The sequence below is a fragment of the Salmo trutta genome, chromosome 32 (assembly GCF_901001165.1).
Source record: "Salmo trutta chromosome 32, fSalTru1.1, whole genome shotgun sequence".
Classification (NCBI taxonomy): domain Eukaryota; kingdom Metazoa; phylum Chordata; class Actinopteri; order Salmoniformes; family Salmonidae; genus Salmo; species Salmo trutta.
The window spans coordinates 28,725,492-28,747,983 of NC_042988.1; the positions used below are offsets into that span (position 1 = coordinate 28,725,492).

At 41.9% G+C, this 22,492-nt stretch overlaps 1 protein-coding gene across 6 annotated transcripts in view; it reads right to left on the minus strand.

Annotated features, from left to right (window-relative positions):
- Positions 1 to 783: 783 nt before the first annotated feature.
- The window catches only part of LOC115171633 (C-Jun-amino-terminal kinase-interacting protein 4), a 64,174-nt gene continuing 42,465 nt past the window's right edge, over positions 784 to 22,492 (minus strand). For 4 of the 6 annotated variants that reach the window (XM_029728630.1, XM_029728629.1, XM_029728627.1 and 1 more), the window contains 9 exons: positions 22,236 to 22,316; positions 9,634 to 9,701; positions 9,107 to 9,255; positions 8,428 to 8,599; positions 7,616 to 7,729; positions 7,012 to 7,056; positions 4,240 to 4,416; positions 3,938 to 4,081; positions 784 to 3,855 (listed from right to left, as the gene is read on the minus strand). In XM_029728630.1, coding sequence (XP_029584490.1) covers positions 3,737 to 3,855; positions 3,938 to 4,081; positions 4,240 to 4,416; positions 7,012 to 7,056; positions 7,616 to 7,729; positions 8,428 to 8,599; positions 9,107 to 9,255; positions 9,634 to 9,701; positions 22,236 to 22,316 — 1,069 coding nt within the window. In that variant the 3' untranslated portion in view covers positions 784 to 3,736. The remainder of the gene's footprint in view (positions 3,856 to 3,937; positions 4,082 to 4,239; positions 4,417 to 7,011; positions 7,057 to 7,615; positions 7,730 to 8,427; positions 8,600 to 9,106; positions 9,256 to 9,633; positions 9,702 to 22,235; positions 22,317 to 22,492) is intronic. The other 2 variants (XM_029728628.1, XM_029728631.1) reach the window with 1 other exon arrangement.

A 22,492-nucleotide genomic window follows, 5' to 3' on the forward strand; every position in this document is an offset into this window, starting at 1 on the left:
ACAGCATTAAAACGATGCAGACCAGGCTATTGAACGTCAGAGGTGTTTTTCTAACAGAGTAACATCATCCCTCTGAGGCTGAACGAATTGCAACAGTAGCAGTAGCTCGCTTGGCTACATAACAGACTCAGAATCCCCTCTCTGGTTATGCGTGACATCAGACACCCAAGCACGTCAGCATGCGTGTACATATGTCCGTAGGATAGACTGGGCACAGCCCCTGCATGGCTTATGAGGAGATGGGTGGAGCAGGGAGTGGGAGGAGGGGTAAAATTACATCACAATACAATTTCATGGAAGTAGTTTTGAAGGTGCTGTAGCCCTTGACTGTTTGCAGAATAATGTTGCCCCCTACTGGTAGAGAATGGGACATGCATGGCTCTAAGCTGTTAAAAATGCAAATGCCACATTGAATGCTGCTAATGGATTTGTGCCACTCATCTATCCATTTTCACTCCAATTTTTACAACACATTTGTCTCATTGAGATAAAAGTGAGAATGTATTGTTTTAACCTGTTTCAAATGCAGAAGTTATCACTAGGTATCACTGAAAGGGTGATACCTAGTCAATTGTACAACTGAATGCCTTCAACTGAAATGTGTCTTCTGCGTTTAACCCAACCCCTCTGAATCAGATATGTAGTATTTGTGTGTGATGTTATGCTGCTTCCTGGCTGTCAGCTGTGGAATGCATTGAAGCACAACTGCTATGTTAACTTGACTTCTAAATGTCAAACAATCAATCAATTAATCAATCAGCTGAATCAATAAATCAATCGTCATGAATTCCCAATGAAATTGAGTTTAATAGATTGTTAAAAATAAGGTTATGATGCTGTTTTAGCAAACATTTACCAGGAGAAACCACAGTTATGGCCATACGGCTTTATGGGCCCAGAGAAAGGCCTGGTACATACTACAGACCATCCTCTGGGATACTGGAGATACACATATGCACACACACACACACACGCACGCACGCACGCACGCACGCACTCAAATGCAAGCCACACACACATGCAGACATCCATCCACCCAAAACGGTGGCAGTTAACAGGGATTTGAACCAAGTAATACATAGCCGTGTTCTTTAAAAAAAACATGCATAGCTTAGTACCATGAATGTGTTGTTCTCCTGATCAGTCCACAGACGTTACTGGACTGTTTAGCTTTGATCCTTGTGTATTTTCCATTTTCTATTGACCACGGTTTCATTTTATGGCACCATTATTACTAATCACTTTGAATATTCTCCTATTATGTTTTTTTCATGTAGAAAGTTACATTCTGAACCACCGAGGCTCAATAAGAAAAATAAATACTGCAATGGCTACAACACGATATGAACGTTTTTCTTCTGAATTGGACAATAAACAGGCCGAGGCCTAACCAATCCCAACCCAGTTTGTTTTCTTCAAATCAGATCGGTTCCTGGATGGGTGACCAGAGGCCTAACCAATCCCAACCCAGTTTGTTTTCTTCAAATCAGATCGGTTCCTGGATGGGTGACCAGAGGCCTAACCAATCCCAACCCAGTTTGTTTTCTTCAAATCAGATCGGTTCCTGGATGGGTGACCAGAGGCCTAACCAATCCCAACCCAGTTTGTTTTCTTCAAATCAGATCGGTTCCTGGATGGGTGACCAGAGGCCTAACCAATCCCAACCCAGTTTGTTTTCTTCAAATATAGAAAATGAAACACTTCGGTTTATCGGTTTTTCTGCTTTCAGGTTACAGACACCATCAAAATACAGATTCATTTATAGAAGTGTCTCACAGACAACAAGTACAAAGAGCCCAAAATCAAAAGTAAAAAAAGTTATTTGAATGCGTTTGTAAAAACACAAAAACAAATGAAACACAAAGCCAACTTAGTTCTGTGTGGACAATGATTTTTAAGGTGCAACGTAAACACTTACGTTCATTAATAAATTCCCTGTGAAATATACAATTTTTCAGAGATGAAACCTTAAAAAATATATATTCATCATCAAATCCTTGCTATTATGACTTTACTTAAAACCCCCAGAGAAGATGCAAATGGTTAATGTTAAATACAAATGACATTTAATATTCTTTTCATACTTCATTTTTTTGTCCTTTGGTAACTGGGTACATACACCTTGACAGAAATAAATAGTCCGTTACACCCTTTTCCCCTAAAATAGTTAGCACATTTTTAGTAGAAGTGTACATTACCACGGATGGGTGTTCTACTTCAAGCGGCCTACATTATGTTTAAAAGTGCCAGGGAGCTCTAGCATGAGGGAAGACCCTAAATTGCAGCAGGAGCACATTTCCCCAAAATGGCGGAACAGAGAGTTTGGCCCAAAATGGCAGAGCAAGCAGACATTTGGACGGAGATACAGTACAAGACTTCCCCATGCAGTCTGATACTAACTTCGGCACCGTTACAATACTTCAAAATGGATCTTTTCTCCCCGATTACCTCAAGAAAGTGAGGAAATAAGAAAGGCTTTTTAAAGTATTGGAACAGGGCCCTACATTACATCTCACAGTCCTTTCTACACACATAGGTGCCCAAACATTGCTCACATTACCAACACCACAAAGGTAGCAAAAATAAATCTGTTTTGTTCAAAGGTTCCGATCTAAAATGCTCGACATGGTAAAGGCGACAGTGAACCCACACACATACAGTCCCATATCATAACTTTACAAAACCACTTAACCATTCCCTTTTGTCTTCTGTTTCTAAACATACAATACTGATCTTCCCTTATTTAATGTCATCTTAAATCTATATAATGCAGTTCCTCATCTCTGTTGACTGTACTGTTATTTTAAATATTTGTTCATCCTGTGCCATTATGTGCAGTAAATACCATATAAGAAGTTTGCCTCCCAGGAAAATGACATTATTTGATCCTTATTGAACTATGGGATTACGTAGCACCTACACATGGTGGTACAGTACATATGTAATAACCTGGCATAATAAGCCTGTCCCTTTAAAGTAACTGTCCAGTGTTTCCAGATTTCAATGAAATATGACCTATAATTAATGACAATACGAGTGAAATAGTTTTCCTAGTTTTAAAAATTAAAATATGTTAAAAAAAATGCTGCTTTCCTATGGAATGGTGTGGGCTTACCCCAACAACAGAATGGGGTGGGCATATACCGGTCATTAAAAATATTTATGTGAGTAGACCGCTGATTGGCCAGCTCATCCTCCTCAGGAGGATGACATCATCCTCAATGAGGAAATAGCAAGCATTTTTGAAACGGTCTGTTTGAGACACAAGTTTGAGGTGGGGGTTTTGAAGTGTCGACAACATTATTTGAGTACGAGTTAACAGAATACAGACTTCTAAAACTGAGATTTTCACTGGACAGTTACTTTAAAACACTGAGGTGCATTTATACCGCAGTCGACTTCTAGAATGTGCTGCAGATATCTGAAGCAAGTGAAAACAACGGTTTGAAAAGGGCCCGGTGAAGTGCACTGCATTTAAAAAGAGTGCACTTATCTATCCCATGTGCACTTATCAGGAGTTGACTTCCCTACTTCACTTTAACCTTGCCTGGCAAACATTAGGGCCCCAAATTCATGGATACATTTAAAACAGACACTAAAAGAATCCTTAGCAACAATGTAGTCATCCACAGTAGTAATAATAATATCAATAATAACAACTTAAACCCTAAGGGAGGGGCATGCGGGGGGGGTTGTGTGACCGAGTAGTGATGTGGCAGTCTAGTCTGTGATTGGCTCACTCCTGGCAGGAAGTGACTTGCCAGACGATGATGTGGCTGCGTTCTGGTTTGGCGGGGGTGGCCTGCTTCATGGTGGGCTCCGATAGGCTGCCATCCACCTCTCCTTCATCATCACCTGTTGAGGAGAGATACGTCATATAACGTCATACACACACACACACCCCCCCCCCCTCCCCCCACACACACACTCTACTCACCCATTCTGAAGTCGATGTAGCCTTCTCCTCCACTCATGACCAGGAAGGTTTTGGCAGGTTCAGAGGTCGCCATGTCAGACGACTCACAGGCGGGGTCATCTGACCCAGAATCCCCCCCGGGTCCGGGGGACGGGATCACCTGACCTGGAACAGGAAGTTAAGTATTGAGTACTTTCTCGGTCAAGTTCAGGAAGAAAACTGAATGAAACAGGTAGGGACTACCTGCGCACAATCATTTTAATTTTCTGTTTCAAAATGTTTCTCGTTGCACACCCTAATGATCACTACCCCTTGCTGCTTACCTGGGACGGCTGCAAAGAACTTGACTGCGTCTCTGTGTCCGTGGAAACACAGCTGTGCCTGTGCCATGGAACAGTAGGGCACGAAGCTGCCTGGCAAAGTGCTCTCGGTGCCCTCCTCACTGAACACCCGCACAGCACCGCCAGGGCGATTTGGCACTGCACCCGCTGTCTTGTTGGCTACAACGTCACAACAACAAGAAGACAACTATAGAGTTAAAAACAAAACCTATAGAGTAATGATGTCAGGAAAAACTCCTGGCCTTAAATTAAGAATTTCTTAACTGTAATGTTTTGCGAAGTGAATCCATTTAGCTTGTTATCCATCCATAGCAAGCGGCACACTACAAAGCCTCCATTATAAACTGGATGTTCGAGCCCTGAATGCTGATTGACTGACAGCCATGGTATATCAGATCCTATACCACGAGTATGACAAAACAAATATTTGTACTGCTCTATTTACGTTGGTTACCAGTTTATAATAGCAAAAAGGCACCTTGGGTGTTTGTGGTATATGGCCAATATACCACGGCTAAGGGTTGTGCCTAAGAACAGCCCTTAGCTGTGGTATATTGTCCATATACCACACCACCTCGGGCCTTATTGTGTAAATATACCACAAGGCCATGGGTGCACTATGATGACATCACAGCCCAGCTCTTGCCTGGAGTAAACAGACAGATGACAGCATGTGTCATATGGAACAAGGGGGTGAAACATGACTCAGACAGAAAGAAAAGAGTGATTGTGAAGATGGGAAGAAGACTGAAAAGAGGAGAGAGAGAGAGAGAGAGAGAGAGAGAGAGAGAGAGAGAGAGAGAGAGAGAGAGAGAGAGAGAGAGAGAGAGAGAGAGAGAGAGAGAGAGAGAGAGAGAGAGAGAGAGAGAGAGAGAGAGAGAGAGAGAGAGAGAGAGAGAGAGAGAGAGAGAGAGAAGGTTAATGGAAAGGATGTTGTAGATTGTGAAATGTGTCAGTAACTGCAAGGCCATCCTGAAAACACATACAATAGACCCAAAGCCAAGGTCACGCTGTAAACATGCTACACTTGGAAAGGAAGGAGTCATTATGAAATGAATGAATGGAGTGAAACATTTAGAAACAATACAGACAAGTTAAAACTAAAAGACAGGTTATGGGTCGTCAACAGAGCGACAATGACTGTGATTGCCCTGCACAGACAAGGAAGCAGTCAGTTGGGTCTGTCTGTTTGTCTAGCTGCATAGAGAGAAGCAGAAAACTAACTGTTGTCTGTCTGTTTGTCTAGCTGCATAGAGAGAAGCAGAAAACTAACTTAAGGAGAGACCAGAAACCCACTACTAGGATCAGAAACAACAGGCAGGGAGAGACCAGAGATCCACTACTAGGATCAGAAACAACAGGCAGGGAGAGACCAGAGATCCACTACTAGGATCAGAAACAACAGGCAGGGAGAGACCAGAGATCCACTACTAGGATCAGAAACAACAGGCAGGGAGAGACCAGAGATCCACTACTAGGATCAGAAACAACAGGCAGGGAGAGACCAGAGACTCACTACTAGGATCAGAAACAACAGGCAGGGAGAGACCAGAGACTCACTACTAGGGTCAGAAACAACAGGCAGGGAGAGACCAGAGACTCACTACTAGGGTCAGAAACAACAGGCAGGGAGAGACCAGAGACTCACTACTAGGATCAGAAACAACAGGCAGGGAGAGACCAGAGACTCACTACTAGGATCAGAAACAACAGGCAGGGAGAGACCAGAGACTCACTACTAGGATCAGAAACAACAGGCAGGGAGAGACCAGAGACCCACTACTAGGATCAGAAACAACAGGCAGGGAGAGACCAGAGACCCACTACTAGGATCAGAAACAACAGGCAGGGAGAGACCAGAGACCCACTACTAGGATCAGAAACAACAGGCAGGGAGAGACCAGAGACCCACTTCTAGGATCAGAAACAACAGGCAGGGAGAGACCAGAGACCCACTACTAGGATCAGAAACAACAGGCAGGGAGAGACCAGAGATCCACTACTAGGATCAGAAACAACAGGCAGGGAGAGACCAGAGACCCACTACTAGGATCAGAAACAACAGGCAGGGAGAGACCAGAGACCCACTACTAGGATCAGAAACAACAGGCAGGGAGAGACCAGAGATCCACTACTAGGATCAGAAACAACAGGCAGGGAGAGACCAGAGACCCACTACTAGGATCAGAAACAACAGGCAGGGAGAGACCAGAGATCCACTACTAGGATCAGAAACAACAGGCAGGGAGAGACCAGAGACCCACTACTAGGATCAGAAACAACAGACAGGGAGAGACCAGAGACCCACTACTAGGATCAGAAACAACAGGCAGGGAGAGACCAGAGATCCACTACTAGGATCAGAAACAACAGACAGGGAGAGACCAGAGATCCACTACTAGGATCAGAAACAACAGACAGGGAGAGACCAGAGATCCACTACTAGGATCAGAAACAACAGGCAGGGAGAGACCAGAACTGACCAAAGAGCACAAACCAGACCCAAATACACGGAGAGGAGGATAGAGAGAAAGAAGGGTAGAGAGGAAAAGAGGAGAAGATGCCGCTATATGGAACTGACTAGGAATAGAAGCACTAGAGATAGAAAGGGCAAGACAGCAGGAAAGAGGAGGAGGGATAGAGGGAGAGAAACAGAGTAGTAAAGAAAGAGAGAAGTCTGGTTAAGAGGGACAGAAACAGAGTAGTAAAGAAAGAGAGAAGTCTGGTTAAGCTTGCTGTGTGATGGAGACTCACCCCTGAGGCCCCTCAGTAAGACTCCATGCTGAGGAGGACCTATAGCTTCAGTGAAAGAGGCAGGAGAGGAGGAGGGATATATGGGGCAGTGGAGGAGTAGAGAGTCTATGAATACCAACTGTCTCCTTTACAGACAGCTAATTGGAGCTGGTTCATTCACTGTATGAGTGTTAATTAAGCAGGTGTACTGAGGCAGCTCAGCAGGACAGCCACTAGCTGGCTCAGCCACAGACATTAAACCCTAACTGTAACCACACTGCTAACCTTATGCCTAACCTTAAATTTAGACCAAAAAGCTCATTTCTGTTTTCATGACTTTTTACAATATAGCCAATTTTGACTTTGCAGCTGGCCCATCAAGTGGAAATCGCTCAATAAACGTCAACCTGCGTGAATGAATGGGCCAAGTTAAAGTAGATACACCTTTTCACCATCCAACAACACCATACAGTGGCTTGAAAAATATTTGTTGATCGTTACGTTGTTATAAAACTTGGTCTTTTGAGGGACGTGAACCTTTTCAAGGGGCAAGTAACAATGAATGAGGGAAGGTGAGGAGAGGAGGCCATCTTAGATGACTGAGATGTAGCTCGTATGGACTTACCTTCTGACAGCGGGATGGAGATGATGACACCATTTCCTGTTCCGACCCACAGACGGCTACAGGATATCATGAGGGCTGTGATCCTGACGAAGGAGAAGCCCAGTTTACCAGTACCTAGAGAAGGGGAGAGAAGAGAGGACAGGGTCATAACACTGCTTAAACTCATGCTAAATTGACAGTGTAACAGGGTAACGTACACTGAGTGTACAAAACACTTCCCATGACAGACTGACCAGATGAATCCAGGTGAAATTTATGATCCATTATTCATGTTAAATCCACTTCAATCAGTGTAGATGAAGTGGAAGAGACAGTTTAAAGAAGGGTTTTTAAGCCTTGACACAATTGAGACATGGATTGTGTATGTGTGCCATTCAGAGGGTGAATGGGCAAGACAAGAAATATAAGCATGGTACTGTTTTGATGATAAGTGTTTGATGTGATTTCATTTGCATTGATGTCAGAGTGGTTCGAGGGACAATAGAGCCCTGAGTACCGGACCATTAGCGACCTGACGGCCGTTAGCGAGTTGGGTACTACTGTACCAACGCATGTCCAGAGTGCATAAGAGGAGATTACTGTGAATCAACAGTCGTGGAATTTGAATGAGGTCATGACTCATGACGCCGGTGTGGCGGTAATACGGTAACCGCAACAGCCCTAAGCACAATCATTCATGTATTCCCCCATGCATTCTACTGAAACAAAGTTATTTTTACATCTATCATCCTAAAACTCCTCTGCTTTGTCAATGTCAATACCTCATGCCAATAAAGCTGTATTGTTTTGAACAGTGAGTCAATGTACAGTACCCAGCATCTTGGAGACGTAGGGCTCTATGTCGACGTCCTGGAGGTGCTGGTAGGTGTGGGCGTGGAACAGTCTGAGGGTGGAGTCCAGGCGGATGGATACCCAGATCCCATCTCCCACCCAGGCCAGCTGACGCACCTGACTCTCCTTCCGGGGGTGGGCGTCAAACAACTTCTACACAGGAGGAAATAGATAAGTTAGCATTATAACCATGTTAAACCACACTAGATCACTATTAGATATTGCACAGACATCATGGGCTGATATACAGTGTATACTCTATTTGATTGTGGTTGTACATTTGAGAGAATACACAAATGTTAGATCACAAGAAACATAAGACACTGATCTCAAAGGTCAAAGTGGGCTGGAGTTATTCTAACCTATGTGGAATAAGTCACCAAAGGGGCTTTATCAATTTCATGGATGAAAGACTTAAAAGTAGAACTACAACAATTAGGACAACAAAACATCTTCAAACCAAAAGGTAGATTATACAATAACTTAGTGTCATTTTGTGAAACTTCCTTTTGGGAATTTTGGAAAAGACTTCTAACGGCTGTGGGGAAAGTCATAAGGATTCACATTTATCTAGCACTTTTCCGAAACACAAATCGCTTTACACTGTCCCCCCTTGTACCATCAGAAGGTTTACAGTATAAACCATGTCAGATGATGTACCTCTATCCTCATGGCCTTGGGTTGGATGACGTAGATCTTGTTCCTGTAGCCACACCACACCTTGTCATGCACCACTGTCATACAGCGGATAGAGTGGTGCGGCCGGCCCAGGTCTAGTAGGTGGTAGTTGGTCAGATCCCACTGTCCATCTGCATAGGGAGAAACACACAGAGAAATTATATGCCTGTGACACAAAATGGCTGCCAAGCCGTTTTACTCCAGGGAGCATCACAATAGCAGGTTGACGTTTATTAGAGTCTGGTCTTGGAGGCAGAACTGAGCGATTTCCGCTAGATAGGCCAGCTGCAAAGTCAAAATTTTCTATATTGTGAAAATTCATATAAAACACACATTTTCTTTTGGGTCATAATTTAAGGTTAGGGTTAGGCATTAGGGTTAGCAGTGTGGTTAAGGTTATGGTTAGGTTTAAAATAATATTGTATTACTTTGTGGCTTGGCCAGCTAGAAGATTCATTACAAAAACAGTAACCTGCATCACAATATGGCTTGAATCAATGCATCCTTACCCAGGCCTCTGTGGAATATAGCCAACGTGCCATCCGCCAAGGCAACCAGGACTCTTCCTCTCACATGCCTGCAGACAGAGAGCACACATAGACATGTCTGGTGAGATATACATGGCCTGAATACTCACTACAAGACATGTCTGGTGAGATATACATATATACTCACTACAAGTACTGTCTGTCTCTCTTTGGGAACCTTTGTGTGTGAAATAATTAAAAAATCATATCAATCATGTACAGTACCAGTCAAAAGTTTGGACACACCTACTCATTCAAGGGTTTTTATTTATTTTTACTATTGTCTACATAGAATAATAGTTAAGACATAAAAACTATGAAATAACACATATGGAATAATGTAGTAACCAAAAAAGTGTTAAACAAATCAAAATATATTTAATATTTGAAATTCTTCAAAGTAACCACCCTTTGCCTTGATGACAGCTTTGAACACTCTTGGCATTCTCTCAACCAGCTTCATGTGGTAGTCACCTGGAATGCATTTCAATCAACAGGTGTGCCTTGTTAAAAGTTAATTTGTGGAATTTCTTTCCTTCTTAATGCATTTGAGCCAATCAGTTGTGTTGTGAAAAGGCAGGGGTGGTATACAGAAGATAGCCCTATTTCATATTATGGAAGAACAGCTCAAATATGCAAAGAGAAATTACAGTCCATTATTACTTTAGACATGAAGGTCGGTCAATCCGCAAAATTTCAAGAACTTTCAAAGTTTCTTCAAGCGCAGTCGCAAAAAACACCAAGCACTATGATGAAAATGGCTCTTATGAGGACCGCCACAGGAAAGGAAGACCCAAAGTTACCTCTGCTGCAGAGGATAAGTTCATTAGAGTAAACTGCACCTCAGATTGCAGCCCAAATAAATGCTTCACAAAGTTCAAGTAAAAGACACATCTCAACATAACCTGCCCAGGGACTGCGGTTGAAAATTAGCCGGCTGGCTAAAACCGGCACTTTTACTGAAACGTTGATTAATGTGCACTGTCCCTGTAAAAATAAAATAAACTCAAACTCAAACATCAACTGTTCAGAGGAGGCTGTGTGAATTGGCCGAATTGCTGCAAAGAAACCACTCCTCAAGGACACCAATAATAAGAAGAGACTTGCTTGGGCCAAGAAACAAGAGCAATGGACATTAGACCGGTGGAAATCTGTCCTTTGGTCTGATGAGTCCAAATTTGAGATTTTTGGTTCCAACTGCTGTGTCTTTGTGAGACGCAGAGTAGGTGAACAGATGATCTCCGCATGTGTAGTTCCGACTGTGAAGCATGGAGGAGGAGGTGTTATGGTGTGGGGGTGCTTTGCTGGTGACACTGATCGGTGATTTATTTAGGATTCAAGGCACACTTAACCAGCATGGCTACCACAGCATTCTGTAGCGATACGCCATCCCATCTGGTTTGCACTTAGTGGGACTATGATAAGAGAATGATCTAATAAAGGTAAATGAATCAATAAACCATGATGAATTATTAGTCATACAGCATGGTTAATGAATAATCAATGTAATGATCAATGTAGTGATCGATTGATCTGATTAGTTCCAGAAAGTCCAGGAACAACTGGAGAGGGAAAGAAATGTGTGTGTATGCAATTAGTATTAGAGAGCAGGGGACAGATGGTAAAGGGAGTAAAACTTCAAAGGGTTCCTAACCTTGAGGGAAAGGAACAGGCTGAGCTACAATGTGATAAACAGCGTGAGAAGTCAAGGGGGGTTGCAGGTCACCAACAGTTTGTGTGTAAATGGATGTGCGTAAGTAAGCAAGAGCTATATAATGACTGTTTTGTTATCCTGACCTCAGAACGTTCTCTGAATAAAAGCTACAGAAACCTTTTGCAGAAAGCTGAGTCCTTGCCTAATTATTTAACCCATTGTCTTACAAACCTTGGGCATTAGTCATGGCGAATTGATTATTGATTATTATCATCAAGATATAAAATTCCTTTAACAATTGGTCCTTCGACCGGGATCTCAAAAACTGCCGCTGTCGTTCGAAAGAGACACCGAAACCGTGCACGGGCGGATGAAATATCCGTAAATCAAAGACCTGGCCCTTTTCTGTGGGTTCTTTACAGGCCGGTGGCAAACTGGTACGCGACAGAGGTGGTGACGAGATTCAACGAACATTGAAAAACTCAGCTGCAAATAACAAGGTTAGTAAGCTTTATTCATACTTTTGGGGAATAGCACCTGTATGATTACATTAAATAAGGGGTGAGTGATACACCTGTGTGTCTGCATTACATGATGGAATAAGGGACACAATTGGGTGTTGGCATTAAATGAGGAAACGACTGATGTGAGAGTGAAAGGCAAAAGCGATTGAGGTGAGAGTGAAAGGCAAAAGCGATTGAGGTGAGAGTGAAAGGCAAAAGCGATTGAGGTGAGAATGAAAGGCGGGAGCAAGTAGAGGATTTTAATGTACTCTGTTTGTTAGACGAACTATCCGGAAGGGAGTTTGTATCTGGTGACCTGTCTTTATAAGTTTGTGTGGAGAAAAATGTTTTAAAGGGAACCAAGTATTCTGTGCAAATGGAAGATAGGAATCGGGTATAAGTTCAAACAGGAGGAGGAGGGGTCCGAAATGACTCCATGGTATCTGTGGCCACTACCAATATAAACTAGCTAAATGTTGAGTACCTAAAACGTAAAATTGGTGGAAAGACATTGGCAGGAAACGTAAATTGGAAGGCGAAATATAGTAATATAATTATGAGGGAGGAGGTCAGAGACATGATTACATTAATATAGGTTGCCTGTCTAAATACGTCTAGGAGGGGATGGTCAGATCTTCCGGAGGCGCAACCTAGGTCTGATTATCCATGGGAGAAGGGAAACCTAATATGGCGGAGTGAGATACAGATATTATTGTCAAAAGTTACATGAAGCAACAGATAAATAGGCTGTTAACTAGGGCTTTACAACCCCTGGAAAATAGTATATAGTTGCATACGTATGCGACCTAATGTCCGATCAAAAGTCACCGCTATAGATAAAGTTTCAAGAAAGAGATACACATAGATTGTACAACACATAGACAAATTGGGAAATTTCCACAGGGGTAAGAGGATAATTGCGTATGAGATGGATAATGGATCTATCAAAAGTCATGAAAGAAATTATTCTGGGACCCTAGAGGAAATTACCAATAGGACATGGACACAGGAAAATACAGCAAACACATAGAGATCAATAGCAAGTACATACCGATTGTAATTGAATCAGAGTTTGAAAAAAAAAGCACATAGAATAAAAGATCATTCAGGAACTAAAGAGATACACATTGGGAAGTTTCCACAGGGGTAAGAGGATAATTGCGTGTGAGATAGATAAGAGGGTCAAAAGCCATGTACATGTGAGACCTAATGGATCTATCAAAAGTCATGAAAGAAATGATTCTGGGATCCTAGAGGAAATTTAGATTGTACAACACATAGACACATTGGGAAGTCTCCACAGGGGTAAGAGGATAATGGATCTATCAAAAGTCATGAAAGAAATTATTCTGGGACGCTAGAGGAAATTACCAGTAGGACATGGACAAAGGAAAATACAGCACACACATAGAGATCAATAGCAAGTACACACAGATTGTAATTGAATCAGAGTTTTATAAATGAAAGCACATAAACTATCTTTTATTCTAAGGTTCTTACGAATAATCCTTCTAAAATTCTAGATTGGGAGAAGAAGCAGAATAAATAAGAGTGTACTTTAACAACATGGGTAGTAAATCCTCTAAGAAAATCCCGGTATTGACGGGAGATGAACGTTTTATGCTGGGAAAGATAAGAGGAACATTTATTTTGGCCCGAAATGGAGGAAGAAATACGATTTTGATGGATGTTGAAAGATTGGAATTAATGGTAAAACAAATACATAGGGTCTGTGGGGGTAAGATAGAGAAGCAGCGCGCAGAAGGCCTTGACACTGCTCGGGTTTGGCTGGCAGAAGCTAGAAAGAGAGCGGAGGGGGGCAAGAGTAAGGGAGTTACTAAGAATGAATGTTTGGGTAGCCAGGTGCAGACAGAGAGGACTCCCACGGCTCTCACAGAGACACCATCTAAACCCAAATTATACCCCTCCCTGGCTGACCAGGGGTGGCGGGAGAACCCAGATAGCGAGGTGGTGGTAGTGAGACGGAGGCAACCACATCAAGTGCCGCCCGTACCGATACCCCCTCCCCCATATGCTGGTCCTCAGGGAGCCGAGGGAGGTAGAGAGGAAGAGACACAGGGAGGAGGACAGGATTTAGCCACTTTATTGAAAAAGTGGATAGAAACAGAGGGAGATAGAAAGATGAGAACTAGGGGTAGAGAGCGTGTTGGTGGTGCTGCACAACCCAGAGCCCTCAGTAGACTCGTTTCCCATAACCAAAGTCCGGATAGGCATAAACAAGGGGAAAGTGGGGATGATTCGGAATGGATAGAAGAGAAGGAAAGGACAGCCAGACAGTACCCTCTGATAGCCTTACCTAACCCCCGAGCTGGGGAGGAAGGACAGGGGCCGACACTGGAGGTATATAGAGCATGGACTCAGAGAGATGTAGCCAGGGCAGTAGAAGGGGTAGGACATCCCAAGACAGGAATGGATGGGTTCAAGAGAGATTTGCTCTGGCAGCCAGCTTTAAACTAAACACGGGTGAAGTAGAGAGAGCAGTTAGACAGCTGGTGGGAAAAGATTGGGCAGCAGTTAGGGGAAATTGGGTACCAGGAAATGGGGATTTGATAGTAGTGCCCTGGGCGATAGATGGACAATATGTCGAGAAAATCACACAGCTGTGTAATAATCTGAGGGACCACTATCACCGACATGCAGATTTCTCTAAGGTTCACGAGTGTAAACAAGAAGACAGTGAGACTATAAGCCAATACCTAGAGAGATTAAAGGACGTGTTCAATGCAAATAGTGGGTTAATAGAACCCCCGATAGTGGATGGATTTGATGCCCCGTATTATCAGCAATTAAAAATTGCTTTCCTCAGTGGAATGCGTCCCGAGATAAGCCGTGCCATCAAACAGAACCTCGTAGGGTGGGGGCTAGCAGATCTGAGAGATGTAAAGAGATATGCTGTACACTATGAGCAACTTGGCAAAGGTGAGAAAGAGAAGAAGGAAAGGAGCAGAGTATCTGATGGCCACTCTAGGAGAGATTGCAGGGAAGGGTAGAGGTGACAGGGGAGGAAAAAATAGCAAGGCAGGAGAGAAAGGGGGAAATAGATGTTACAATTGTGGCGAGACAGGACATTTTGCTAGAGAATGTGAGGAGCCGTGTAAACACTGCAATAAAGTAGGCCATAATCACCGAGATTGCAAAAATAACAAAGACAGGAGAGGCCAGAGAGGGGGTCGAGACAAATACAGAGAGAAGAAGGTCAGGCGCCCACAGCCAGACTCAGAAGAGGAGGAGGATGAGGCATGACTAACTATGGAGAGCGGGGGAACAAACACTAGTGAGGGGAAACAGGATTTTCAGGATTTAGTTATAAACAGCGATTGTGAAGTTTTTGAATTGGCTACAATTGATTTGGCATTACAACAAGAACAGAAACCCTATTTAACACTAACAGTAATGGGAGATAGAATCACATTTCTGTGTGATACTGGGGCGTGTCGCACAGCAATCTATGCAGACGAGGCTCCCAAAGGGATAAAAAGTAATGGGGAACAGATAATAGTACGGTCAGCATCAGGACATCAATTCATGGAACGGTTATCTGCTCCTATAGCCCTGAAACATGAGTCATCTGGGGGAGAAGCCACTGTCTCTGTTCTAATATCTAAACTATGCCCAGTCAACTTGTTAGGCCGAGATGTAATGACTAAACTGAATGTGGCCGTCACTCCCACTGAGAGGGGAATGAAGGCACACATTGTCAAAGACAATATGGTCGTCTGTGGGGATGGGGAACCATGTTATTGGTACAGTCAGGATTTGTTGGGGGGGGGGGGATAACAGATATTCCTAAAACCTTGATGGAACTCTCCGACCAACTGGCACCAGGACTCATTAAAATGTCCCCCGATGACTTACACTGTACTCTCTGATATAACAAACGCCCAGGTCCAGATCTTGTCTATGAGGAAGCATTACTTAGAAACCCAGGGAGAACTATAGGGTTAAAGTGGTTACACTATGACAGCACTCATGTTGCTGTGGAAGTGGAGCTACTAACACAAGACCAGACATTGTTCAGAGAAAGGTGGAGCCCCCATGTATCTCTCGCCAGGGAGCCCTCAGAAAGGTGGGAGGAAATGGGCCAGTGGGTGTCACAGGGGAGGAAAATCACAGACTGGGTAGACATGATTAGTGGAGATCAACACAGTCCCTCAACCGATAGGTATCGCAAGAAGCTATATTGGAGAGCTAATAGTGTTCCTTATGTACACCTAGAAGCCAGGATATCTTAAAGGGGTATACACACATGGCATTTTGGAAGTTTTGTTTTCTGAGTTTTAATTAAACACGTGAAATTCTTTTGATAGGGAATGTTCTGGGAACCTGGGATACAAAATATGGATAAAGTTCTTTGCCTTCATTTGTCTAATGTAGTAAGAAACACGGTTCTGAAAGGGTGATATGACTTTTGACCCCTCTGGTGGCTTCCCTGTGTGGTCTGATCAGCCGCAGTGAAAAGCCATTTGGATGGTGAATTTAAGGTCATTGGTGACATTGATTTTAAGGGAATTTGTAGAACTGATAATTGTTATGGAGTTAAAGTTCTTAGACACAATTGATAATTTGAACCAATGAGAAGACAATGTATCAAGGGGAGGGAAGTATAGTAGAGTAGTTAGGGAAGAAGGGTGTTTAACAAGAATAGATAAGTATAGCAAATGGGTAGAAGCGTTCCCAACTTACTTGGTGGACATGATTATGGTAGCTAAAATATTAAGTCAAGATATTATCCCTAGAGTTGGTTTACTAGGAGCCATCTCTTTAAATGATGGATGACAGTTTAGCTAATCAGGTAGAGCCTATAGAATGCCAGAGTTAGAGATACCAGAACAGGTAGACATAGAAGTTGAATAAATACTAGCAGAGCACATGAGAAGACTGTTTGTTAACCAAACCCGTTTGTCCAAGACTTTGTGTCCAACAGGTGAATTACAGGAGAAGGTGATTCACTCAGTACAACCAGGAGACTGGGTGTGGATCCAGTCCCGTTAGGAGAAAAAACTGGAAGCAACACCGTTGGGAAGGCCCATACCAGGTTCTGTTAAACCATTGCCTTTGCCATTAGAAAAGCTGAGTCACTTGGGTCCACGTTACTCACTGCAAGAAGGTATGTACACATATGAGCACTGCTGATCACACACAGAGTTAGGAGAAGAACCGAGTACCAACAGGGTCCGGGGGTTACCTCCTTAACGAAGATTCCCTATCCCGACCGTTCATCACTGTGTGTGCTCCTAGAGGTGTGAGTATGGGGTGGTACCTAGCAGATCGACTAAGGGCAGGAGAGGGTTGGCGGTTTTTGGGAAGAGTAGAGACTCTGAGCTGCATCATAGTTTTGGTAACCTTTCTGATACATTCAGATCCACCACCTTCCGGTACTAATCATAGGATACCGTTGTCATTGAGAAGAAGTAGAAGATAAACTATATAATACACTGATGAGTGACTTACAGAATAAGGAATCAAAGAAGATCAAGATGTAGAATTTAAGGTAAACATTAAACAATTTCCTGGGGAAGCAGACAACTGTACAGGAATTGGGGTTGGCCAGATTGAAGTACTCAGCCAACCCACCTAGGTTCACTTAACCTGTTATGGATAGGGGGCAGTATTTTCACGGCCGGATAAAAAACGTACCCGATTTAATCTGATTATTACTCCTGCCCAGAAACTAGAATATGCATATAATTATTAGCTTTGGATAGAAAACACTCCAAAGTTTCTAAAACTGTTTGAATGGTGTCTGTGAGTATAACAGAACTCATTTGGCAAGCCAAAACCTGAGAAGATTCTGTACAGGAAGTACCCTGTCTGACCATTTCTTGACCTTCATGTTTATCTCTATCCAAAACAGGGGATCTCTGCTGTTCAGTGACACTTCCTACGACTCCCATGGGCTCTCAGAAGGCGGCAAAAAGCTGAATCGTGGCTTTGCAGGCATTGGCTGAAAAACATTAGCGCGTTTGGATAGTGGCCGGTCAGAGTACTATGAGACTGAGGCTCGTGCACGAGTCGACTCCATGTTTACTTTCTCTCTCTTTGAACGAAAACAACCACTCCCGGTCGGAATATTATCGCTTTTTTTACGAGAAAAATTGCATAAAATTTGATTTTAAACAGCGGTTGACATGCTTCGAAGTACGGTAATGGAATATTTAGAATTTTTTTGTCACGAAACGCGTCGGGCGCGTAACCCTTCGTCACCCTTGGATAGTGTCTTGAACGCACGAACAAAACGCCGCTATTTGGATATAACTATGGATTATTTTGAACCAAACCAACATTTGTTATTGAAGTAGCAGTCCTGGGAGTGCATTCTGACGAAGAACACCAAAGGTAATCAAACTTTTCTAATAGTAAATCGGAGTTTGGTGAGGGTCAAACTTGGTGGGTGTCAAAATAGCTAGCCGTGATGGCCAGGCTATCTACTCAGAATATTGCAAAATGTGCTTTCACCGAAAAGCTATTTTAAAATCGGACACCTCGATTGCACAAAGGAGTTCTGTATCTATAATTCTTAAAATAATTATGTTTTTTGTGAACGTTTATCGTGAGTAATTTAGTAAATTCACCGGAAGTGGGAATGCTAGTTCTGAACGTCACATGCTAATGTAAAAAGCTGTTTTTTGATATAAATATGAACTTGATTGAACAAAACATGCATGTATTGTATAACATAATGTCCTAGGCGTGTCATCTGATGAAGATCATCAAAGGTTAGTGCTGCATTTAGCTGTGGTTTAGTTTTTTGTGACATTATATGCTAGCTTGAAAAATGGGTGTCTGATTATTTCTGGCTGGGTACTCTGCTGACATAATCTAATGTTTTGCTTTCGCTGTAAAGCCTTTTTGAAATCGGACAGTGTGGTTAGATAAAGGAGAGTCTTGTCTTTAACTCCTGATGAGTACCAGTGTTATAGATACAAGAATGGCACCGAGAACTTAGATGATTTTAATGGCTGAAAGGTAATCGTTAATGTGACTGACTTAGGTTTGAAAGCACAGGAGAAAATGTTTAACCTCATAGCACCTATAACTGATGTAGGGTGGGCCAGTATCAGTAAAGGACGCATACGACAGAAATTACCACAAAGGATGGTTAGGAACTTGCGTCCTGGGGTTATTGGTCCAACCAGTTCGAGTTAGTGATCAGAGACCAGTTATAGGAGGCTAAAGTAGGCACAGGAGGAGTTTTGACCAGGATGGGAGTAGCTTTACAAGATGGATGCTATTGGCATCCTCAGGGAAGTTCCAGATGAATACAAAGCTATGAATCAAATATGTGAAGGCTTTAACACTACATTATCTTGGTGGTTGACAATAAATAAAAATGTGGATGGGATTAATGACATCTTTTATAATCAACAGAGATTCATGAATGAAAACGGGGATGCAGTAAAGAGGTTCTCTGACCAATTATCCACCACTTCCCTCATGACCTGGTACAATAGACTGACTCTCGATATGTTATTGGAAGAAGAGGACGGTGTAGGTAGAATGATTAGGTTCATTGCTGTACGTACATTCCTGATAACACAGCCCATGTTTTGGAAATGGAAAAGTGTTGTAAGAACTGTATTATGGGCTGCTTTCACCTGTATGAGTGTGTTTGTGTTGTGTGGATGTTGTCTCGTCCCATGTGTGAGAGGTTTAATCACCAGGACTAGAGAGATCGATGACGCAGCAGTTGGTGAGATATGGACCGCTTCCGAGCTCCGATCAGTGGGATGGCGAATGCGGGCCTCCAGGCCAGGAAGATGGCTCCGTTTTATTTTTGAGATGCCAATGTTTGATGAAACAATTTTCAACGTTTAGATAGACTGTTCCTTTAATGAAAATTATGATGAAAATCCTGAATCAAAGTGTCATAATTGGAAATAGGCCTAGGACTGTCATTGATGAGTATAGGAAGAATATTCATGTATTGGTCTTGTTTAATCCTTGTATCACAATTAAGTTACATATAGCGTGTGATTATTTGTGTTTCCATATAGCGTATGATTATTAGTGTTTCCATATAGCGTGTGATTATTTGTGTTTCCATATAGCGTGTGATTATTAGTGTTTCCATATAGCGTGTGATTATTTGTGTTTCCATATAGCGTGTGATTATTTGTGTTTCCATATAGCGTGTGATTATTTGTGTTTCCATACAGCGTGTGATTATTTGTGTTTCCATATAGCGTGTGATTATTAGTGTTTCCATATAGCGTATGATTTTAGTGTTTCCATATAGCGTGTGATTATTAGTGTTTCCATATAGCGTGTGATTATTAGTGTTTCCATATAGCGTGTGATTATTAGTGTTTCCATATAGCGTGTGATTATTAGTGTTTCCATATAGCGTGTGATTATTAGTGTTTCCATATAGCGTGTGATTATTAGTGTTTCCATATAGCGTATGATTATTAGTGTTTCCATATAGCGTATGATTATTAGTGTTTCCATATAGCGTGTGATTATTAGTGTTTCCATATAGCGTGTGATTATTAGTGTTTCCATATAGCGTGTGATTATTTGTGTTTCCATATAGCGTGTGATTATTAGTGTTTCCATATAGCGTGTGATTATTAGTGTTTCCATATAGCGTATGATTATTAGTGTTTCCGTATAGCGTATGATTATTAGTGTTTCCATATAGCGTGTGATTATTAGTGTTTCCATATAGCGTGTGATTATTAGTGTTTCCATATAGCGTGTGATTATTAGTGTTTCCATATAGCGTGTGATTATTTGTGTTTCCATTTAGCGTATGATTATTTGTGTTTCCATATAGCGTGTGATTATTAGTGTTTCCATATAGCGTGTGATTATTTGTGTTTCCATATAGCGTGTGATTATTAGTGTTTCCATATAGCGTATGATTATTTGTGTTTCCATATAGCGTGTGATTATTTGTGTTTCCATATAGCGTGTGATTATTTGTGTTTCCATATAGCGTATGATTATTTGTGTTTCCATATAGCGTGTGATTATTAGTGTTTCCATATAGTGTATGATTATTTGTGTTTCCATATAGCGTGTGATTATTTGTGTTTACATAAAGCATGTGATTAGTAGGGTTCTCATATAGTATTTGATCATCATGGTGAATTATTTAATCATTTATGGGTGGAATTGATAAGAGAATTATCTAATAAAGGTAAATGAATCAATAAACCATGATGAATTATTAGTCATACAGCATGGTTAATGAATAATCAATGTAATGATCAATGTAGTGATCGATTGATCTGATTAGTTCCAGAAAGTCCAGGAACAACTGGAGAGGGAAAGAAATGTGTGTGTATGCAATTAGTATTAGAGAGCAGGGGACAGATGGTAAAGGGAGTAAAACTTCAAAGGGTTCCTAACCTTGAGGGAAAGGAACAGGCTGAGCTAGAATTTGATAAACAGCGTGAGAAGTCAAGGGGGGTTGCAGGTCACCAACAGTTTGTGTGTAAATGCATGTGCGTAAGAAAGCAAGAACTATATAATGACTGTTTTGTTATCCTGACCTCAGAACGTTCTCTGAATAAAAGCTACAGAAACCTTTTGCAGAAAGCTGAGTCCTTGCCTAATTATTTAACCCATTGTCTTACAAACCTTGGGCATTAGTCATGGCGAATTGATTATTGATTATTATCATCAAGATATAAAATTCCTTTAACAGACTATCATTTGTTTTTCAACAGGACAATGACCCAACACACCTCCAGGCTGTGTAAGGGCAATTTGACCAAGAAGGAGAATGATGGAGTGCTGCATCAGATGACCTGGCCTCAACAATCACCAGACCTCAACCCAATTGAGATGGTTTGGGATGAGTTGGACCGCAGAGTGAAGGAAAAGCAGCCAACAAGTGCTCAGCACATGTGGGAACTCCTTCAAGACTGTTGGAAAAGCATTCCTCATCAAATCAAATGTTATTTGTCACATGCGCCGAATACAACAAGTGTAGACTTTACTGTGAAATGCTTACTTACAAGCCCTTAACCAACACTGCAGTTTAAGAAGAGTTAAGAAAATAATTACCAAGTAGACTAAAATAAAAATTAACACAACAAGAATAACAATAACGAGGCTATATACAGGGGGTACCGGTATCGAGTCCGTGTGCGGGGGTACAGGCTAGTTGAAGCTGGTTGAGAGAATGCCAAGAGTGTGCAAAACTGATCAAGGCAAAGGGTGGCAACTTTGAAGAATCTGAAATCTAAAATATATTTGGATTTGTTTAACACTTTTTTTGGTTACTACATGATTCCATATGTGTTATTTCATAGTTTTGATGTCATCACTATTGTTCTACAATGTAGAAAATAGTAAAAATAAAGAAAAAACCCTTGAATGAGTAGGTGTGTCCAAACTATTGACTGGTATTGTATATAAATGACCTTGAGTACGAGCGGAGTCCTCAGAGTACTCACACTATGTTGAGGATGGAGTCCTTTAGCTTGATGGCGTGGAGACACTTCTTCCACCGAGCCACAGACGAGTGCACATACAAACTAGAGAAGGAGGAGACAAGAGAGGAGACAAAGATTAAAAAACACAATCCCAAAATAAATGGGGATGATTTTCTACAGATAATTATACAGATCAGGATGCATAAACAAAAATAAAGATTAACAGAGAAATTACTAAAAATGTATAATGCATTTTTCTTTTCTTGACCAAAGAGATT